The sequence below is a fragment of the Pseudophryne corroboree genome, chromosome 7 (assembly GCF_028390025.1).
Source record: "Pseudophryne corroboree isolate aPseCor3 chromosome 7, aPseCor3.hap2, whole genome shotgun sequence".
NCBI classification, from domain to species: Eukaryota; Metazoa; Chordata; class Amphibia; order Anura; family Myobatrachidae; genus Pseudophryne; species Pseudophryne corroboree.
The window spans coordinates 320,188,749-320,211,355 of NC_086450.1; the positions used below are offsets into that span (position 1 = coordinate 320,188,749).

Below are 22,607 nucleotides of genomic sequence, written 5' to 3' on the forward strand. Positions count from 1 at the left end.
AGAACATGCACTACTGGTTAGCCAAGCCTCTAAGCATGGGCCCCTATTACTGCATTTCCCCGGTGGGCCCTTCATGCCCCTGTCCAACACTGTATAGATGTACGTATAGATGGATGGATATATAGATGGATGTATAGATCTCACCTGAAGTCAAGTATTTCCATAGAATCTTCTGGTGTATTCAGGAAAATTTTTAGATCCTGTCCCCGCTTCATTTGAATTCCCCCATCCAAACTGCTCATTGTCCTTATGCCAGTTACCCATGTCAGGCCAATTTTTCCCACTATTCCAGTGATTCCCATTTGGGCAGAGAGTTGGAGTGAAGCACTGTCAAAAGAAGAAAACCTGAAGTGGATTTTTGAACATTAGACGATAGATTTACTAAAGCTTCTAAAAAATAAAAAAGTTGCACTTAGCAACCAGATTCTAGCTGTCATTTTTCAGTTACATCCTAGAAAATGATAGGCAGAGACTGATTGGTTACTATGGGAACACTACTAATTTTGATTTTTAGAGACTTTAGTACAGTAAATCTGCCACTATGAAACAAACATTGTTTTATCTGATCCATCTGTCATTGACACAGGCCCCTTCTAGTTGCCATCATTCAGTTCCATAATGTTGAACCATTGAATGTAACTGCCTAACAGAAGCAATTGCTGCAAAATGCATCATGGTAAGAGGCTTACTTCATACTACATTTGCTGACTTTGTTGGACTTCCCTCTGGGAGATACTGGAGGGAAAGGTCCCAGGGGAAGATGCGGGAGAATGGTGCTGTAAATCACATCCTGGGCTGGATTAAGGGCCACATGGGCCTGGGGCTGAGGAAGGGAGGAGCAGTGACCAGTGCTCTGTGGGTGTGGCCAGAGCCACGCCGGTGTGTACACCTCCTAGAAATAAAATGTTATTACTTAAAATGATGGGCCTATTTTGTATCTCCTTCCATCCCATTGTTATTCTGGCCCAGGTCACATCATCATGCCCTCACATCCACCGCAAAATGCTATTTGCGCCATAAAGGGTTTTCCCCTTAACTGCAGAAGTGGATGTGATGTGCTAGGGGTGTCTACTCTCCTGGGAGAGCTCTTCAAACTTCCAAGAGAGTAGGCAAATAAACTTCATATTAAAAACACTGTCCATTCATCATTACATATTATTAATTAAATGCATTAATAATTAGATAAGTCTGCCATGAGTCACAGAATAGTATACGGTGTATATGCACACCAGCCAATCACCTTCCAATTGTTCAGACAATGCGACAGGGAGCAATGACATTCTGTTTTATTTTATGGCTCCACACCCATGCACCTACACTTCCATGGCCAACCTATGTGAAATACTCGCAAGGTGCATTGGAAATAGCACCAGCCCATCAGGAGGGATTAGAAGCCTCTTCGGCCAAGCTTCCCCTATACAGGAAAACAAACACTAGCTAACAAGACAAGCTCAAAATGCTATGTTACTGCGAGTGCCATTTGGAAAGCAGGAGATCTCATACTGGGAATTTGTCAACTTTCCCTTATACCAAGCTCTGGAATGCGATACATTCTGGAGATTGGACCCCATGGCTTTACCCGATAAAAGCCTATGGGCTTCTTTTCAAATTCCCTCTAAGAAAGATCCATTCAGATCCCTCCCAGCAGAGCCGGCCCTAGCCAATTTGATGCCCTAGGCAAAATTTTGTCTGGTGCCCCCTAGCTCCGCCGCTCGTTCTGCATCTGTACCTGCAACGCTCAGGTCTGTGGGGCCCACCGGGGGGTTACCCTGTGGGCCAGTTCAACTCTGCACAATGCCACACATTAATGACCATAATACATATAATTCCACACAGTAAAGGAACCTTACACATATGCCCCACATTAGTAATGCCCATAATACACATAATGCCACACAGTAATGCACCTTACACATATGCCCCACATTAGTATTGCCCATAATACACATATACTGCCACAGATACTGCCACACTTGCTGGTTATACAAAAAGACCAGTATCAAACATGTAGAAACTGTCCATTCTCTTCACTATTCAGTGTGTTTGCTGGTGTCTGTTACTGCATGCACTTTACTTTATACTGTTGGAGTGATATGCTCTGCCCTCCAGTCTGATGTGTCCGAAAGTCATGCTGCACTGATGTTTCATATAGAAAAGCACAACGCAACTTACTGACCATGTTACAGTGCTGGGTGGCAGGGGAATTTTACGGCATGGACTGACTAGGAAATAAAGTGTGGGGAGAACATTGCCCATGTTATGTCCCTGCAGACACCTGGGAATTGCACAGGGATAAGGGACACAGGATAACAGGGTCCCCCTCCCCTATGTGCACAAGCAGTATAGGTGATGTCAGGTTTCTGTGAAGCAGTCTTCCAAAATACACATGTGTTATAGAAGCCATCCAGTAATAACCTTATATAGTCAGTAAAAATGTCACAGGTCCAGGAATTGCATTTACTTGGCTTCTGCTGTCTGTCTGAGGTCTCACAAGTCAGGGGCATTCAAGCATGTCAGAGGAAGTTTAAGGCACAGTGTGCATTTTTTTTTACAAATGTAAACAGCAGTGTATACAAGTACTGATTGAATACATTTGGAAAGTAACAGTTAGTTTGCGGACTGTCCCTCCCAGCATGAGATACTGCAGGGACATGCTTGGATGCCCCTAGACATGCTTGGATGCCCTAGGCAAATGCCTAGCCTGCCTATAGCTAAGGCCGGCTCTGCCTCCCAGCACCCTCGGCGGCCAGCCTGTCACACTGCGCATGTGCAGAAGGATTCCTGGGTCCTAAACCCGTAAGTCCTTCTATCACAAAGGGCAGCTCTTATCGGGAGAGTTGTCCTTTGTTAATTTTTAGGTACATATCAGTATGTGCCCGGTAAGAGGTGGTATGTACATCATCGCAGATGCAATGCTTAGTACATCCCGCCCACAGTCTTTCTAAACAGGCGTTCTGGTTCTCATTCTGAGTTGGAGACAGACGCAGCACAACTGTGTCATGTTTATGCTAATACAAAGCGCTTCCCTTGAGTACATCCCTGCGTCCAAATGCGCAAGAACTGAGACGTCTACTGTCACTTTCTGTAGATGCTGAAACACCAGCTTGGTGCATCTTTAGACGTACAGATGTGTCCTCATTTAATGGTTGTCAATATGCCGTATGGGGCGAGACGCCCGATGTGACTGAGACACTCCAAGAAGAATAGCATACTGTATTTTTCTTCACATTTTACATGTGAGCGATTCAGTGTCTTTGTGCGCAACCGCCTTCAGCAACATGCCGCGACACTTCTATAAGATGCAACATCTCCCTGCATGCAAATCTGTACTACCACTCTGTATGAACAAAACTGGGACTAATGCGCAATGCGATTCAGACACATATGATAAACATTGTTCCAGCATTGCCTCCCACTCAAAATCAGGCACATCGCACATATCACATGCATTTGGTACACAACCTACTATGTCTTTTTTTGACAGACTCTAATTCTTCTGAATATAACTGGAGCTTTCAATTAAACAATGTATAACATAACAAGTGTATAGAAAAGAACAGCAAGATTTATCTAATTTATCAAACTATGAAAAACAGGAAAACAAATACAATTTTCTATCACCTAAACAATTTTTATGTGTTAATAAAACGCATGTCACTTATCCAGGTTTGCATACCTTGGTTTAATATACCCATTTAAGAAAAAGTTTGTCTGCTGCCTAAAATCCATATTTCCTCTGATTTTGATATTGGTTGACGCTGAGGCATTGAGAGCGAGCTGAACTGGAAACCCAGAAATGACTGGGAATATTATGCTGTCAGCTGCCAAACTAAACCTCCTGTTGTATTGAACTTCTTGGCCCTGTAACACATAAGGGAAACATAGGTCATAGCTAGAGACAATGTAAGTGATTCTCGTGTCTTAAAGGCAACCTGACACCTGGGTGCTAAATAAAATAATCTATTTAGTAATTACTTTTGCTTGTATTATTCAACTTTGCTGAAATGCACTTGGACAAACAAGGCTACTAGAGAAAAATGTGACCCATCTTGCTCACACCCACATCTACACAGCATTATCTTGTAGCTGACACATAGCTGCCATCATTTAGAGGCCTATGATAATGTCGATATTATCTTAAAACATAAAGCTATACCTTTAAACACACTTTTACCATGGAGCCACTGCGGCCGCTAAACTCAACGTGCACTCTACGTACCTTTTACGCTATTTGCGTAAATGAGTCCCGTACCATGGGGGTCATTCCGAGTTGTTCGCTCGCAAGCTGCTTTTAGCAGCTTTGCACACGCTAAGTCACCGCCTACTGGGAGTGAATCTTAGCTTATCAAAATTGCGAACGAAAGATTAGCAGAATTGCGAATAGACACTTCTTAGCAGTTTCTGAGTAGCTCCACACTTACTCGGCATCTGCGATCAGTTCAGTGCTTGTCGTTCCTGGTTTGACGTCACAAACACACCCAGCGTTCGCCCAGACACTCCTCCGTTTCTCCAGCCACTCCCGCGTTTTTCCCAGAAACGGTAGCGTTTTTTCACAAACACCCATAAAACGGCCAGTTTCCGCCCAGAAACACCCACTTCCTGTCAATCACATTACGATCACCAGAACGAAGAAAAAACCTTGTAATGCCGTGAGTAAAAAAACCTAACTGCATAGCAAATTTACTTGGCGCAGTCGCACTGCGGACATTGCGCATGCGCATTAGCGACTAATCGCTCCGTTGCAAGAAAAGAATAACAAGCGAACAACTTGGAATGACCCCCCATGTACGGACTCTGCGTACAAACGCCGCACTGACGATACAAAGTACTCGCAGCGCGTACACACACAATTAATACACTTTTAAACCTTATACAGTTAGGCAATGTAATACACTTTAAACCTTAGCAGGGAAAAGAGGACACAACACCGATTTGTAGTTAATCACTGGGTTCCGACACCACAGAGTAATATTTCTGAAAGGGGGTTAACAATACAAATTATGCACTACAATACAACAGAGTAAATGGCTACAGTCAATGTACATACGTGAGAATATTCGCGTGCGCTTCCCGGTCCGGTCCTCCGCTATCAGGTTGATAGCGTTGAGAGTCTTGTGCCCAGCCAGACTGCAACAGGCTTTTTATACAATACTTCCAAAAGCAATACAATGGATACTGTAATCCTTTTGTCCATTGGACACAGGGATGCACCTTTACAGTACAGGAGAGGTCATAGGTTGATTTGAAAAGGTGGGCGATGTCTTTCTCAACTGCTCTTGTGGGTGGTCTCCTTTGGATTCCCGCCGCATACATAATATACAGTAAATACAGTTTATATCTATATTCTGCTTCTGCACATAATTATCCACAGGAACATGTGATCTTCCGCAGACCAACACCAGAATGTTTCCCTTAAAATACCCTACAGCTGGCTACCAAACACCACCTTATAACCTTAGTCTGTCCCCTCTTATCCTGTAAAGGCGAATCCCCTTGTTCTGGAATCATTTCAACTGTTGATACTTTCTGATGTGGTGCAGGGGGACTATGTGTACAATGTGCACTATTTGGATTAAATATGTAATGTTTTGATAGCCCTCCATGCGTTCACAAACTCCGCCGTAAATACCCACACCACGCGCAGGACCGCGGGAGCGACCATACGCAAATTGCGGATATGTGCATGCACGGCGGAACAAGTGCACGCGCAGTGGGCATGTGTGTGTATTTTGTACGTGATATGTGCTTTGCAATATTTTTCGACTTTGACAGTCCACCCTTTGGCAGTCAACAATAACTGCCACTATCTAAACACTAAACAGAAAAATATCAATACAATATCTACAGACGATTGGATGGTCGGAGGAGAGTTGTAGGTGGGAAATGTATGACCTAGTGGGATAGTAAAAAAGCATGTATGTATGAATCCATGTCTGAGGGGCATGTATCATCGTGCCGTATATGTTTTAGATAAGCTTTGAGGTATTGCGAAGTATACATTAAATCCTTCTTATCCCGTATTAAGGGTCTGTAAGTGGGCCAACAAACACTACCGAGCTTTTTTTTTCCCGGCTTCTTGTTCCAACAAATGGGGTGCACATTTAGTTGATGATACATGAAGGGGGAACATATGTGAGTGCTTTTATATGTGAATATCACCTGTCAACTATGTGTGTCATTAACTGAAGGTTGTAGAGATGAAGATAAGACAAAAATACATTCACATAACATTTTCATAAACATTCTTGGGTATGTCCGATGTCTTTTCCGGATGGGTGTATCTGGGCAGAGGGGGAGACAAAGGAAAAACGGGTGAAAGAAACAGGCCATGGAATTCATTTGCAATCCTTATCATAACACTGTCTATATGGATGGGTCGTAAATTAAATCTGCTGCTGTAACAGCTCCCCCGCTCCTTAGACTCATCAATTTTGTGCCGTGCTTGCGCCGCGTTAGAATTCGAACACACCTAAATATCAAGCCAATAATTATGACGACTCCCAGGATACAAAGGAGAAACTTCCGTACACTCATAATAACATTTTGAGCCCACTCTCCTAATCCTGAGAACCAATTTCATGGGTTCAACCATGAGACCCAGCCGGTCAACTCATTACCCACAGCGGTCAGGGTAAGGTTGTGTCTCCTCCGGAACTCCCACTTCAATTGCAATATATCATCCATCTTTTGATCGATAATCTCTGTGGGGTCGTCAGTGCTGTTTGTAATATACGTGCAGAATTTCACACCATATTGAGTTGCCAAAGTGACACAGTACCCACCCGTCACGGCTGTGATATAATTGAGGACCATCCTGTGCTGGATCAGTTCTGTCTTGTAAGCTTGTAACTCCCTTCCCATATACCTGAAGGTGTCGTCATACATCTCAGTGATATTATCTATCAAGTTCGCTAGCGCATGGATATACCTAAAATTTATAATTCCTCTGGCAGTACGGGTGATGTCTAATGTGAGAAGGAATTGAATCCCGGTGGATTTGTGGATCAAATCAGAGGCTGCGTGCTCTGTCCTCTCTATGAGGCGTCTCTTGACGATGTGTTCATAGTGCGTATGAGTATAAGGAGCCTGAGCACTGCGGTGAACATCTTTCATCTTATCATGGGTTATGGTCAGGGCCTCAGGCAACACTCTTCCAACATAACACAATCCCTCTGAGTTCGGGGCAAGCCACTTATACGCCTTCCTCCCACATATGAAATAGGCATCATCGGGGAGAACATAGGGGACAGAATATGACATTACCATATTACAAACTTTCCAAGTGAAAAACCCAATCCCTAGTTCTCCCATCTGCTCAGTACAAGTATCAGGCTGGATGATATGATCACAGTACCCTGGTGATACTTCTCCAACCCACATGATCTTGCTTCCTCAAGTATACCTATACCGAAAATACCTTCCACTGTTGGCTATTTGGCGTACAAGTTCAGAGTCTATGGGTATCCTATCAGCTCTGTGCGAAAAGGCCATTGTCTGGTTATTCCACGTCACCTCCCAATTTCCCGGTTTTCGGTAATTGGAAATATTGAAACATAATAAGGATCTATCTACATGATACTGGTGGAGCTTCAAACTAGGGGGCCTAGAAATATTGAATTTCTTGTCCACCGGTCTCCCACCCCGTAATTCGAGTACATCATCTATTGCTAAAGGGTATGGTACTAATCCTGACTTGCTCTGACCTTGAGGTACTTGTGAGCACACCCAGCATTCTGTCTGGTTTAAGACCTTACCCACTAGTAAGTGGTAATCACTCAATGGATGACGGTCCATGTTGATATTAAGGTTGGACTGACATCTCTGGATGCACCCATCCTCGACTATGTTCTCACAATTCCTACATATGCAATTTTCCTCAGCCAATAACCCTTCACAGTGCCTCCGAGCTCCCTGACTACCAGATCGCTTTCTAATACTCGCCTTTGCTCGAGTGATGTGTTGCTCTTGAGATTCTACAAATCCATCCTCGCCATCAGAACCCATTCCAGATCCTTTCTCGACCTCTCTGGGGCCCTCACCGAAACAGACTGTCCTGGTCAACATCAGGATTAACAGGAAAACCCGGAACGCAGTCTCTTGGGGAAAGTCCATCTTGTTAAGGGAGGAGAAGGGAAACAAGAAGGGGGAGAAAGAGAAGGAGTGAAGGAGGGTAGTGGGGGATGGAGAAAATAAAAAAACTGGTGCGACAACCGCCTCTGGTCTTGTTGTTCTCCGCGCTCAGGTGCCGTCTCAACAGTACTGCCTCTCATCCTTCCCGGAACAGACACTCCAGTGATACGATGACTCTGCTCTTTGTCACGGGTTCTCTCTGGGTCAGCGACCTTCTTACAGTGGGACGAGTGGACCCAAGTCTCTCTTTCGGCAACCTTTAATGCTGTCGTGCTGGTTAGCAAGACTTGGTACGGTCCTTCCCACCTGTCAATGAGGCAACCTGAGCGTAGAAAATTTCGAATCATTACATAATCCCCAGGTTCAATGTCATGACAATTACTGTTCGGTAGGTCAGGAATCACCAGCTTTAGATTTCTATTTTGATTCCTCAGCTGCTGGCTCATCTTAACCAAATATTTTACAGTCACTTCGTTATTGCATTTCAAATCATCCTGGGGGTCTATCATTACATGGGGTTGTCGGCCAAAAAGAATCTCAAAGGGTGATAGGTTAAGGGGGGCCTGGGAGTGGTTCTGATGCTTTACAATACTAGTGGCAAAGCTTCTGGCCACAACAATCCAGTCTCAGCCATCACTTTGCTCAGCTTGTTCTTAATAGTGCTGTTCATTCTCTCCACCTTCGCACTTGCCTGTGGTCGGTACGGAGTATGCAGCTTGCTATTAATTCCCATCAGTTTGCACATAACCTGAAAGACTTCACCTGTAAAATGGGTACCCCTATCGCTTTCAATTATTCTAGGGATATCATATCTACAAACAAATTCCTGCACAATTTTCTTTGCAGTGAACGTAGCAGTATTTGTGGCAGCAGGGAACGCTTCTACCCAATTGGAAAACACATCAATACAGACTAACACATATTTTAAATTCCTACAGGGTGGTAACTGTATGAAATCAATTTGTATTACCTGAAAAGGGACGTCTGTCGGAGGGATATGGGATGGTTCTGTTGGTATTGACTTTCCAATATTCTTCCTCAAGCAAGTAAGACATGTCATTGCTCTCTTACCCGCATGAGAAGAGAATTCTGGCGCACACCAGTAGGCTCTCACCAGCTTACACATACCCTCTTTACCCAGATGAGTCAGACCGTGTGCCGCCTCAGCTAAGCTTGGAAGATATGCTCTGGGGGCCACTGGCTTACCCTGTCCACCTGTCCAGAGTCCTGAGGACTCCTGGCCATACCCCTTTGACCTCCAGACCACCTTTTCCTGTGGAGAACACAAATTTTGCATTTCAATTAATTTTTGTGTGTTGATTGTGTTGAATGTCATCAGTGATGTGATGTTTGTTTGTATGGGGGTGCTGGCTGCTGATTTAGCAGCTTCGTCTGCCCGGCTGTTACCAAGTGAGATTGGGTCTTGGTTGTAAGTGTGTGCTTTGCACTTGATAACAGTCACTCTGTCGGGTTCTTGTATCGCTGTTAGAAGCCTTTTTATGTGGGATGCATGCGCCACGGGTGTGCCAGCTGCTGTCATGAAATTTCTGAGGCACCATAGGACCCCGAAATCATGCCTACTCCAAAGGCATACCTAGAATCTGTGTATATATTGGCTGACTTACCCTTGGCCAATTCACACGCTCTGGTTAGGGCGACCAGCTCAGCAACTTGTGCTGAGTGCGGTGGGCCCAGGGGCTCAGCTTCTATGATACCTCTGTCATCTACAACTGCGTATCCAGTACACAATTCTCCCGAGTCCGTCTGTCTGTGGCAACTACCGTCAGTGTAAAAAGTAAAATCTACACCTTCCAGTGGGTTGTCACTGATGTCAGGTCTTGCAGTGAAAGTCTGGTTCAAATATTCCATACAATCATGCGTATCAGTGTCTGCACTAAATCCTCCTTCACCATCATTCTCATCCTCCACCCTTTGTGCCTGTCCAGGCACACTTGGCAGATAAGTTGCAGGATTTAGTGCGCTGCATCTCTTTATGGTGATGTTTACAGGGGCCATTAGTGCTAATTCCCACTTTGTAAACCGTGCCGATGAGACATGTCTGGTTTGGGCGGAGTTCAGTAAGGCTGACACTGCATGAGGTGTATGGATTGTCAGGTTGTGTCCTAACACTACGTCTTCGCTTTTACTTACTAGCAAAGCTATCACTGCAACACATCGCAAGCATGTGGGGAGAGACCCCGCTACGGTGTCAAACTGTACACTGTAGTAAGCTACCGGCCTGCTGGCATCACCATGTCTCTGGGTTAGGACACCTGCCGCACACCCAGCACTTTCTGTACCGTACAATTCAAAGGGTTTCCCATAATCTGGCATGCCTAATGCAGGTGCCTGTGATAGGCACTGTTTGAGTCTCTCAAATGCCAGTTCGGACTCATCTGTGTGTGAGATCCTATCTGGTTTGTTCGAAGAGACCATCTCTTGCAAAGGTAAAGCCAGTATGGAGAACCCTGGGATCCAGTTTCGGCAGTATCCACACATTCCAAGAAAGGTGCGGATCTGTTGCTGGGTTTGTGGCAGAGTCATGTCGCGAATTGCCTGTATTCTATCAGCGGTGAGGTGTCTAAGTCCTTGCGTCAAGCAATGTCCCAAATATTTTACCCTCGTCTGGCACAGCTGCAACTTATCCTTTGAAACCTTGTGTCCCGTATTAGAAAGGTGAAACAGAAGCTGTTTCATGTCTTTCAAGGACGATTCGAGTGAATCAGAACACAGCAATAAGTCATCTACATACTGTATTAATACTGATCCGCTCTCAGGTTGAAAGGATTGTAAACAGTCATGCAGAGCCTGGGAGAAAATACTTGGGCTGTCAATGAAACCTTGGGGTAGGCGAGTCCGGATGTACTGTACTCCCCTGTATGTGAATGCAAACAGGTATTGGCTGTCAGGGTGCAGAGGGACAGAAAAGAAGGCAGAACAGAGGTCAATGACAGTGAAAAATTTTGCAGTAGGGGGAATTTGCATGAGGATGACAGCTGGATTTGGCACTACGGGGAATTGGCTCTCAACTATCTTGTTTATCCCCCTTAGATCCTGCACTAGCCTGTAACCCCTCCCCCCACTCTTTTTCACAGGAAAGATGGGACTATTGGCAGTGCTGGACGTCCTGACTAGTATGCCCTGTTGTAGCAAGCGCTCTATAACTGGGTACACTCCTAATTCCACCTCTGGCTTCAGAGGATACTGAGGGATTTTTGGAGCTATTTTACCATCTTTTATTTGCACTACTACTTGAGCTACATTTGCCATCAATCCAGTGTCTTGTCCATCTTTGGTCCAAAGGGAACCCGGTATTCGTGAGATCATTTCCTCTACCTTTGATGGACACCTATCTATAACAGCAGAGTGTGACATTAGCCTTTGTGGGGTGTCTAACATATCCTGCACTTCCTGAACGTGATTTTCGGGTATATCCAAGAAGACACCCTCAGGAGTACAATATATGACACACCTCATTTTACACAATAAATCTCTCCCAAGTAGATTAGTTGGAGCCGATGCAGCCAGCAAAAAGGAATGCTTGGTCTGTAAAGGCCCTATCGTAATCTCCGCAGGTCTACTCAAAGGGTAGTGTTGCACTATTCCTGTTACTCCCATTGCCGAAATTGTTTTACCCGTGGTTTTCATATCTACCGTCGAATTTAACACTGACCTGGCCGCGCCTGTATCTACAAGAAAAGGTAATGATCTATCAGCTACATCAACTGTGACCTCAGGTTCACTACCAAGGCTAGCAATCAACTTCACTGGCTGCAGACTACAGGTGTGGCCCAACCCCTATTGTATATTGTGACCCTCCCGCAGCGCACTGGCAGCTACAATATGTGAGGGGGGTAACTGAGAATTTTCGGAGGTATGCCAGTCCCTCCTAGGTGGGTACCTCCTGTTTCCCCTGCATGTGGCTCATAACTTCTCCAATGCGGTCCCTGATCCCAGTTATGTGTATTATAGTGTGGTTCATATCCTGGTCTAGGGGGTCGGTATACCTTATGATTGTTTTTATACCTACAATTCCGTGCAAAATGTCCTTCCTTCTGACAGTTATAGCATACTACTACACGTGACTTACCATCAGGGGTCTGGGGTTTTGGCTGATGCGGTTTTGTTGTAAGAGCATTTATACTTACTGTCATCAGCTTGTCCCCCTGAGACTCCCTGTGCTTAATGACGTTCCGGTTGTGCACGATAGCGGACTCTCTTAATGCAGCCACCGAGATACCTCTCCAGTTAGGTAGAGAGGTTTGTACGCTCGTTCTTAATGCCTCTTTTAACCCGTCCATTAATACTGACACAGCTACCTCCCTGTGATGTACATTGTCCTTAATGTCCTCGATCCCAGTGTATCTAGCCATTTCCTGCAGTGCTCCATGGAAATATTCAGATGCCATTTCACCTTCTTTTTGTTTTATGGAAAAGATTTTATTCCATTTGACAACAGTAGGGAAATATACTCCTAATTGCAGATTGATTTGTCGTACATTCTCCTGAGTGTACTCATCAGTGAGAGGTACTTCTGCGTCTAATCTACAATCAGTAATGAATTTCGTGGGGTCAATATTGGAAGGTAAACATACTCGTAGCACTGTTCGCCAATCTTTGTTTGTGGGTTCGGTGGCGTTACCTAACTCTTTAATGAACCTCTGGCATGCGACTAGATCCTTTCTGGGATCGGGAAATTCTGACATAATTGACCTCAATTCTGTCCGGGACCAGGGACAATGTATAGCAATGTTCCTGATGGGAGTGACTCCCTGAGCGTCAGTCCTCCCATTGGGGACTGCGATCACCCTGACAGGATTTAATTCAATTACGTCATTCTGAGTTGACTCCATAATCTGAGGTGCTATTGTCTCTGCATAATGTATGGTACCATACTTACCTGTGGACACGACCTCACTTATCCCTCCGCTAGGGGGCCTTACTACTGCTCTTGCTGGTTGGGCCGTGCCCACCTGAGTATTCTGTATGGTGGCTGCTAGAGAGAGTGCCGATATCGTGCTGGGCTCATCTTCCTGTTCGCTGTCCTGAGGAAAATTTAAAATGGGATACAACTGGCAAGGGTTAGCGTTAGTACATTTATCAACTATACTCTTATCGGATACCAATATGCCATTGTCTGTAGCCACTTTCTCCCCCACAATATACGGTGGTGGTGGTGCGTTTGCCATCATTTTCCTGCTATGTTTGGAACCTGCTGCGTGAGCTAATTCTCTTTGCATATCACCCTCTTGCTGCCATAAGTTTAAACAATCTGTGTGTCTGACCCTTTGTTTTCGGGATTTTATCAGACATATCCTAATCCTTAAATTCTGCAATACCTCTGGTTTAAAACTGCCTACCTTAGGGAATGGTTCCCTATCTTCCGCAGTCATACGTTCCCATTCATTGCATAAAACTTCTGTGTGTGAACCATACTTTTCACACATAATGAACCTCGCTGACCCCCTGGGCCGCGGTATGTCAACCTGACCCCTTGTTGAACGTCCCGTACTTGAGCAACTGGCCCCCATGATTTGCAGGTATTGCCCTTTCGGCTAATCCCACACAAAACCAAAATACTCAATATAAGGCAACGGTGAAAGTTCTCCGAGCGCTCTTCACCCGCTCACCGCCCACGTTGGCCAGTACTACCATACACTGTCGATAGCGAAGGCAATGTACCCAACTTAGGGCCCCTATGTAACCACTATTTACTGGAAGTTTCTGGGAATAATTTACCCTTTCCAGTAAATATAGGCAGTTGGAGATTTCCTGAGAGAGGCCAGCGAATACTCCCTAAACCTTTATTATGCACAAATCACACTTGCGTATGCTATATACAGCGCTAATGATACCGCGATTTTACGCAAAGCTCGTAAAAAGGTTATCACGTTGCGCTAAATATTGCACCCACGAACGCACGGTCCAATCGCACAGCGTATAGGTACTTGTTACTTATCTGCCGTACGACCACTGGAATCGAATCATAAGCTGCGAAACCTCAGCCGGAGCATATAAAAAAAAACTTAATGGGTAAACCTCGCTGACTCCCTGGGCCGCGGTACTCTAACACAATTGCCTACCTTGCTCCTTTGTCCTTAAATCTATATTAACATGAGTCAGCTGCCTCACGCCACCAAGTCTCCACTCACTTGATGTACCACTCGACGGGATCCCGAATTCCCGGGGTCCACTACGTTCTTTATTACGTTCGCTCACTTACGTTCGCTTACTCAAATACACTTTGGTTTTTCTGTACAGAAAATTATCTTTCATTCAGATAAACAGCTAAACTCCCAGAGGTAATACAGTAAAAAAGGTTTTATTTAAACTAAATCTTGGAAACCGAACAATTTGTGCTAATGTAGCGTGACTACTGTTCCGCCCCTAAACTAAAAGATACTATTGTGTCATTTGTACTTAGCGGTTGTACCCTTACGCACGTTGCGTAAACACGTGACCATGTGTGTATGTCTTTACGTTTGGTACGCAGTCCCGTAGACACGTGTACAAAAACCGTACGTCCGCAATAGTACAAATCCCACACTTCTATAAATGTAAGCGATATTACCTATAATCGCTCACTTAACACAACACAGTTTCTTTCTGTATAAACCTTTTTAACTAGGCCAGACTGTGTTTGTGTTTTACGTTTACTTCCTTCATATTTATTCTATATTTTAACTAAATAGCAACAAATTTCTCAGTTTTTTTTTTACACAGGTCTAAATGAATCTAGTAATCAGTACTTATGGCAACAATGTGAGCGGGTATACAGAGTACAGGTGTACGCTTGTGTTGTGTGCGCATTTGGCGCCAAACAGAAATTCACAGACTTTTTTAAATAGCTTTGCGTATTTACTTTACGGGTCCCACCAGCATCCCTACAAACCATGCAGAGCAGACGCCATCTAATTAGCAATAAAATAGGGTTTCCAGTGTATCCGCCGGCCAGAAAAAGGTTTACGTAGGATACCTGTCCGCCCTTTGCTGATAGATAAAGTCTGCTTTAACCTGCTAGGCTGCGGGTATGTGGAAAAACCGGACGATGCCCCCAATTGATAATGTCGATATTATCTTAAAACATAAAGCTATACCTTTAAACACACTTTTACCATGGAGCCGCTGCGGCCGCTAGACTTAACGTGCACTCTACGTACCTTTTACGCTATTTGCGTAAATGAGTCCCGTACCATGTACGGACTCTGCGTACAAATGCCGCGCTGATGATACAAAGTACTCGCAGCGCGTACACACACAATTAATACATTTTTAAACCTTATATAGTTAGGCAATGTAATACACTTTAAACCTTAGCAGGGAAAAGAGGACACAACACCGATTTGTAGATAATCACTGGGTTCCGACACCACAGAGTAATATTTCTGAAAGGGGGTTAACAATACAAATTATGCACTACAATACAACAGAGTAAATGGCTACAGTCAATGTAAATACGTGAGAATATTCGCTTGCGCTTCCCGGTCCGGTCCTCCGCTATCAGGTTGATAGCGTTGAGAGTCTTGTGCCCGGCCAGGCTGCAACAGGCTTTTTATACAATACTTCTAAAAGCAATACAATAGATACTGTAATCCCTTTGTACATTGGACACAGGGATGCACCTTTACAGTACAGGAGAGGTCATAGGTTGATTTGAAAAGGTGGGCGATGTCTTTCTCAACTGCTCTTGTGGGTGGTCTCCTCTGGATTCCCGCCGCATACATAATATACAGTAAATACAGTTTATATCTATATTCTGCTTCTGCACATAATTATCCGCAGGAACATGCGATCTTCCGCAGACCAACACCGGAATGTTTCCCTTAAAATACCCTACAGCTGGATACCAAATACCACCTTATAAACTTAGTCTGTCCCCTCTTATCCTGTAAAGGCGAATCCCCTTGTTCTGGAATCATTTAAACTGTTGATACTTTCTGATGTGGTGCAGGGGGACTATGTGTACAATGTGCACTATTTGGATTAAATATGTAATGTTTTGATAGCCCTCCATGCATTCACAAACTCCGCCGTAAATACCCACACCACGTGCAGGACCGCGGGAGCGACCATACGCAAATTGCGGATATGTGCACGCACGGCGGAACAAGTGTACGCACAGTGGGCATGTGTGTGTATTTTGTACGTGATGTGTGCTTTGCAATATTTTTCGACTTTGACACCTACTGTACAGTATGTACAGTATCAACAGAATCCCAACAGCAGCAATAAGGATGATTTTTAATCACTACTAGAAAATCAGTTATTGGCACAAATGAACATAAATATACTGGCGAGGTAGCTGAGTGATGCTTCATCTGAGACAATAGCGTGGAGTGGTGGCGTTTAACCTGCAACTTCAGTGGGTCAACCTGTGCGCATGCCTGACCCATCTCATTGGCTCATGCATGCTCACTGAGACTGAAAGCAGGGATCTAGGCTATCAGGTCCACTAATGTAGAAAGTTTTTAAAAAGCCTACATCATTCAAAGAACAGCACATTTTAATCTGCCATCACAATTCTGACATGGAGATACCATGTGCTGCTGCAATACAAGTACTGATGTGGCAGTGTTACTTTTTTGAAGACAGCTGCTTATCTTAACACCTGCAGGGTTAAGTTCTCCATCAGCACAAATCACGGCAGGGTTTAACTAATTCATATTGATATACACGGTCGGCCACACATGCATGAACAAATAGAGTATCGGCCAAACACTGTTGGATTTTCACATACACCTCATAGAACACAGGAATTTACCAAGGATTTGTATTCTCAATCTCTTCCGACAATACGCAAACACTGCCGCAAAAGGATGGAATTCGTACAGAAATAGAACTTTCAAATAGAATTGATTTGGGCTGGAGTGTTTGGAGAATCATGCACGGATCAGTGAGATGCTTCTCTGTGTAAATGTGTGTGAAACAGTTAAAAACAAGAAAAAACTGTGCGGGGTCCCCCCTCCTAAACATAACCAGCCCTGGGCCTTAAAATACCAGGGAAAAAGTGCATAGGGGTCCCCCAGTATTTTATGAACCAGCACCAGGCTCTTGGCTCCTGGCTCCAAAAATATGGGGGGAAAGGACGTAGGGGTTCCCTATATTTTTGAAAACAACCAGGCTCCGCTAGTCAAGAAGATAATGCCACAGCCGGGGGACACAGTTACGCAGGTCCTTGCGGCCATGGCATTGCCAGCTCAACTAGTCAGCCCTGGCCAGGACTCTCTGGGGGAGTGGAGCCCCCCCCCCCCCTCCCCCATAAAGGAGCTATCCTCACTATCCCAGGGCAGTGGGTGGTGAGTTTCTAGCAATCAAGGTGTAAAAATAAGAATATTGTGTTTTACTTGCGGAACTGCAGGTTCCAGCAAGCCTTCCCTGCATGCTGGCACTTGGAGAACCACAAGTACCAGCATTCAAGGCATAAAAGAGCTCGCTGGTGCTTGTAGTTCCACGAGTAAAATAAAAATTACAATAACGTCAGTACACGTACACCGTAGAAAGTAAAAGTTTATTAAAAACGCCCTTGCACGCCCACACTCACATACATACACACATACACACACACACACACACACACACACACTCACACATACTTCCCACATAGCCATTCACGTCCTCTTGTCACTGTAGAAATCCATAGGTCAACTGTCAAATTTTTTTTTATAAATACTTACCTAATCCAGTGTAGATCGGTCCCCTTCGTTCCATGTAGGCATCCCAGGGGTTAAAAATAAAACTAAAAAAAACCCTGCAACACCGGACATGTAGAAGTGTATGTGTACTCACATACTGTACACTTCTACTATGCGACTGCCGGCCTCCATGTGACTAATGTCACTAGAGGTACATGGCAGCCATTTAGGAGCCAAACCGATGGTGCAGGATTATTATTATTTATTTATTTTTTAACCCCTGGGTGCCTACATGGAATGAAGAGGACTGATCTACACTGGATTGGGTGAGTATTTATATATATATATATATATATATATTTATTTTTTTTATTTTATTTTTTTACAGGTGACCCATGGATTCTACAGGGACAAGTGGACATGAATGGCTATATAGGATGTAGATAAGTACTGTATGTGTGGGTGTGTGTATATCTGTATGTGAGTGTGCAAGGGTGTTTTAATAAACGTACTTTCTACGGTGTGCGTGCACTGTTGTTATTGTAATATTTCTTTTACTCATGGAACTACAAGCAGTTTTTTTATTTTTACTTAACTGTTTCATTACTTAACACAATGAAGCTCTGCACGGATCTCACCGATAGGCCGGATTTCAAGCCTTAATTTTCGGCAGTGTCTAATGAAACTCCCCCATAAAACACTACTCGGGATTACGAATGACACTGATATCGGAAAACACGTATGACAGAAATACGGGAGCTTAGTAAATTACCGGGTATGTTTGTGGAAAAATAGACATGAAAACATCCGATGGCAACCGGGATTGATCTCGGTAGACATCGGCTGAAACTCGGGAGCTTAGCAAATTTACATATATATATATATATATATATATATATATATATATATGTGTATATTGCTAAATGAGGGAGAAACAGTAACTTAAAGTACCATCACTGTATAATTTGTTACATTGATAACCAATCACAAATCAGAGATGCATGCATCTGCTGTATGATAACTGATATATTTTGAAATGCACTTCTATAGATGGTCCTCCCTAACTCCTACTACTTCAGGCTACTTCTCTGTAAACCCTGTGTTGGCCAGTAAGAATGCAGTCACATTAACACTGCTGAAAACTAAGTAGGTACTGTAGTAACCGTCTTGGCAGAGGGCATGGGAAACACTCAGGGGATAGGTTATAAATCCAGCGCTTCTTTTGTTCAATCTCTTATTGAGATGCTGCAATATTTTATTAAGTGCTACTTGGGAAGTACAGACTGCCACATAATGAATCTAGAACTGATGGTTATACCTTAAGGAGTTTCACTGCAAGTCCAGCCAGGCTCAAGTAGTACTGTCTTACTGTGTCTCTCACTCCTTCACAATCCAGAAAGATGAGCTCATTTCCAAAGACCTTCATGCTCAGCCCACATCTCAGCTCTTTCTTGCTGTGCATGCCTTGGGTAAACTTTAGGTGAGAAAGGAAAAGAACATTAAGATGACCCAGTAAGCATTCACTGATTCAATACTCTCTTCCAAATAAATACATTCTGTCATATAAGAGCCATTTGGTAGTAGTTTATTTTTTTATACTCACATCTCCCTGTACATTTGCTAGTAACCCGGGCAATGCTACAATGTACTGTAGATCTACAGGACAGAATCTGATTTCTAATATATTCTAAGCGTTTAAAAGGTAATTGCCACTGCAGCACAGAGGGGAACAAATGAAAGAATACTGGCATATACTGTAGACTTTTTTGAGCTAAACAAGGGAAGACTAAATTACAGACATGAAGAGACAACAAAGTATTTTCAAGTCTACAAACACAAGGGCAGGTTTGAGACTCTATGGTGCTTTGCTCCAAGGTGCATTTAAATGCTTTTGAGGACACCAAAGTGTTACTTTGCAATCAAAGACTTCCCGGCCTTCGTTGTAACAGCCTGTGTCCACAGAGTACGTATTAAAATAGAAACATAGAATTTGTTGCCAGGTAAGAGCCCATCTAGTCTGCCCCTTGTATTCGCCATAGGGATCAGGGGTCCCTCATCTCTGGCGTGTCTGTATAAGTGCTTGAAGGCACCTTGGCACAATGCATCACAGACTTTACAAAGCACCTGTGTAAAATTTGCGTCATAACATCAATATTATGTGATAAACAGCGATTGAGCTAACACTGGTTTACCGCCCCTACCCTTGAAAAATAAAGAAAGTGATCTTAGAAATTCAGTAATAGGAGTGGGTTAACAATCTAAAATTCTCTATTATTTGTTATGAATATTAAATTCTTATAAGTTTAATTTTCATTGTTATTTAGAGGCCTATTTATGATCACTAATGGTCCAGTGACACATGCAGAAATGCTAGTTCCCTCATGTTTATTAGAGGACTGATAGGTCTGCTTAATATTCAGAAAACTGAATTCCCTGCAGGGACCTATGCCATCTTCCTATGGTGTTGGTTCCCAGAGCCCCGCTTCTTGTTCTGGGGAAAGGGCCAAGTTGCAAGGATCCCTCCACCCCCTCTGGCTGTACACCCCCTGAGACAGTGTATATGCGGGAATTCAGGTCACATATGTGCACTGAGCAGACCAGGTAGTGGTAAGTTTCACTGTTACAGAAGTAGCAGTGTTATGCACCATGAATTTCTCTGGCATTTAAGTATCCACCATCCTTAATTACTTGTGGGCCCAGATAATGAATTGGCCCCATAGTACTATGCTAATGTACAGGATTTCATTCGAAGTCATTCAGGTGCACACAGGCTCCGGGGTCCGGGGGGGGGGGGGGGGGCACACTGCAAACACTGCACCCATGTTTTAATACTTACTTTTCTGGAGTCCTGCGTTGAGTGATGCAGCCGCAGCAATAATCCCTGCCAAAATGGCAATTGCGCATTTGCAATAATGAAATTAGTCTCCAGAACATGGCAGGCGCCATGTTTCCAGAGACCTGTAAATGCGCAGTAGACTCTGGCACAATGCCGGAGTGTACTGTGCAGTGGAGATGAGGGGACCCACCTGGAATTTGCACACAGACGCCCTCTGCTGTTAAAATGCCCCTGGTACCCCTGGTAACAGAATACTGATAAAGTATACAGAATTAGTTGCACAGTATGTGGAGGATTAGTTTTGATATGTTTGTATTGTATGCTGTAACTTCATTCCATCCAGTGTCACCTGGGCAAGCAGATTATGTCCCCAGACACACAATGATTAATTATTTAAATTGAGTAGAAGTTAATAGAACTCATGAAGGTACATTAGCTTAAAACAAACTCTGTCCTAGTATGTGTGTCCTTATATACTAATATTTTTCATGTACAGACAATCATTTGGAAAATGATAAAGAAGTATTTACTGTACATAGTTTATCTTTACATTAATACAAAATCACAGATGTTTTTATCCCAGAACTTTTTTTATATATTTATTTTATTTGTAAACTTGCAGCTGCAGCAACCTAAGTGACACCCCCTGGTTTTCTGACATCTGATACATGACAGTGGGCCTGTGGCATGGGATCCTTTACATGTGCATGGGGTTAAAGGTTTATTTGTACTGGATAAGAATATGATAGTTCATTACCTTCTGCTGCAGCTCAGTTAGTTTGTTGTACTTTCCACTTGGGCAGCTGTGCTTGGATTTCTTGGCTTTTTGCTGATCAGACTTTTTGTCAATCTGTTCCCCGGGGTTGTACTTCTTAGATGTCGGTTTTCTATTGTTTGGTGCTGTGACAGTCTCCGCAGGAGGTTCAGGACTGAACAGTTTGTCTTCTTTATCTTTCCCCACAAGAATTTCATTTAATGTAGAAGAGTGGTGACCTAGCATTGTCTTCAGAAGGTCTTCTGCATTTTCTAAACGTATTCCAAACTAGTGTACAACATTGATATACATGTGAGCACCACGAAACTGTGAAGATACTTAACACTCTAAACAAATACTGGTGGGGCCAAGTTTAAGCTAGATGTGCCACAATGTAACTTTGGTCATTGCCTAAATCAAGTCTACTACCTTCTGATACTTTGTAATACATATTAGTCAGAATATACGTATACAATTTTGTTCAAAATAACTTAGTAATCAGTAAGAAAATGTCAGCATGCATCACTATAACCAGATTTCCATTAAAGTTGTTATTACAGGTTGAGTATCCCTTATCCAAAATGCTTGGGACCAGAGGTATTTTGGATATGGGATTTTTCCGTATTTTGGAATAATTGCATGCCATAATGCGATATCATGGTGATGGGACCTAAATCTAAGCACAGAATGCATTTATGTTACATATACACCTTATACACACAGCCTGAAGGTCATTTTAGCCAATATTTTTTATAACTTTGTGCATTAAACAAAGTGTGTGTACATTCACACAATTCATTTATGCTTCATATACACCTTATACACACAGCCTGAAGGTCATTTAATACAATATTTTTAATAACTTTGTGTATTAAACAAGGTTTGTGTACATTGAGCCATCAAAAAACAAAAGTTTCACTATCTCACTCTCACTCCAAAAAGTCCGTATTTTGGAATATTCCGTATTTCGGATATTTGGATATGGGATACTCAACCTGTATACAGTTGCTGATATGACATCACATCTACAGGTGTTTTACCTTCCCTGACAGCTGTAGATTGTGTGATTGCGTTGTGTTGGTGGCAGCAGTTTTTGCATGGGCCATATTTAAACATATTGAGAAACCTCCAATAATCTGAAACACTTGTAAGTATGCAAAGCATAAAAAGTTCAAGTAAAATACCAGTTGGAATAAGTTGTAAGTATTGCAGAAAAAAACTAATAACAGTCATCTTATTCCTTATAGTGTGACTG

General features: G+C 43.3%; 1 protein-coding gene across 1 annotated transcript in view; it reads right to left on the reverse strand.

Moving 5' to 3' along the window:
• Positions 1–22,607, reverse strand: part of LOC134945174 (uncharacterized) — a 532,944-nt gene that overhangs the window by 507,677 nt on the left and 2,660 nt on the right. Inside the window, exons 2-5 of the mRNA XM_063934300.1 lie at positions 21,356–21,640; positions 19,081–19,236; positions 3,677–3,861; positions 145–327 (exon numbers count right to left, since the gene is read on the reverse strand). Of these exons, the coding sequence (XP_063790370.1) occupies positions 145–327; positions 3,677–3,861; positions 19,081–19,236; positions 21,356–21,640 (809 nt within the window). The remainder of the gene's footprint in view (positions 1–144; positions 328–3,676; positions 3,862–19,080; positions 19,237–21,355; positions 21,641–22,607) is intronic.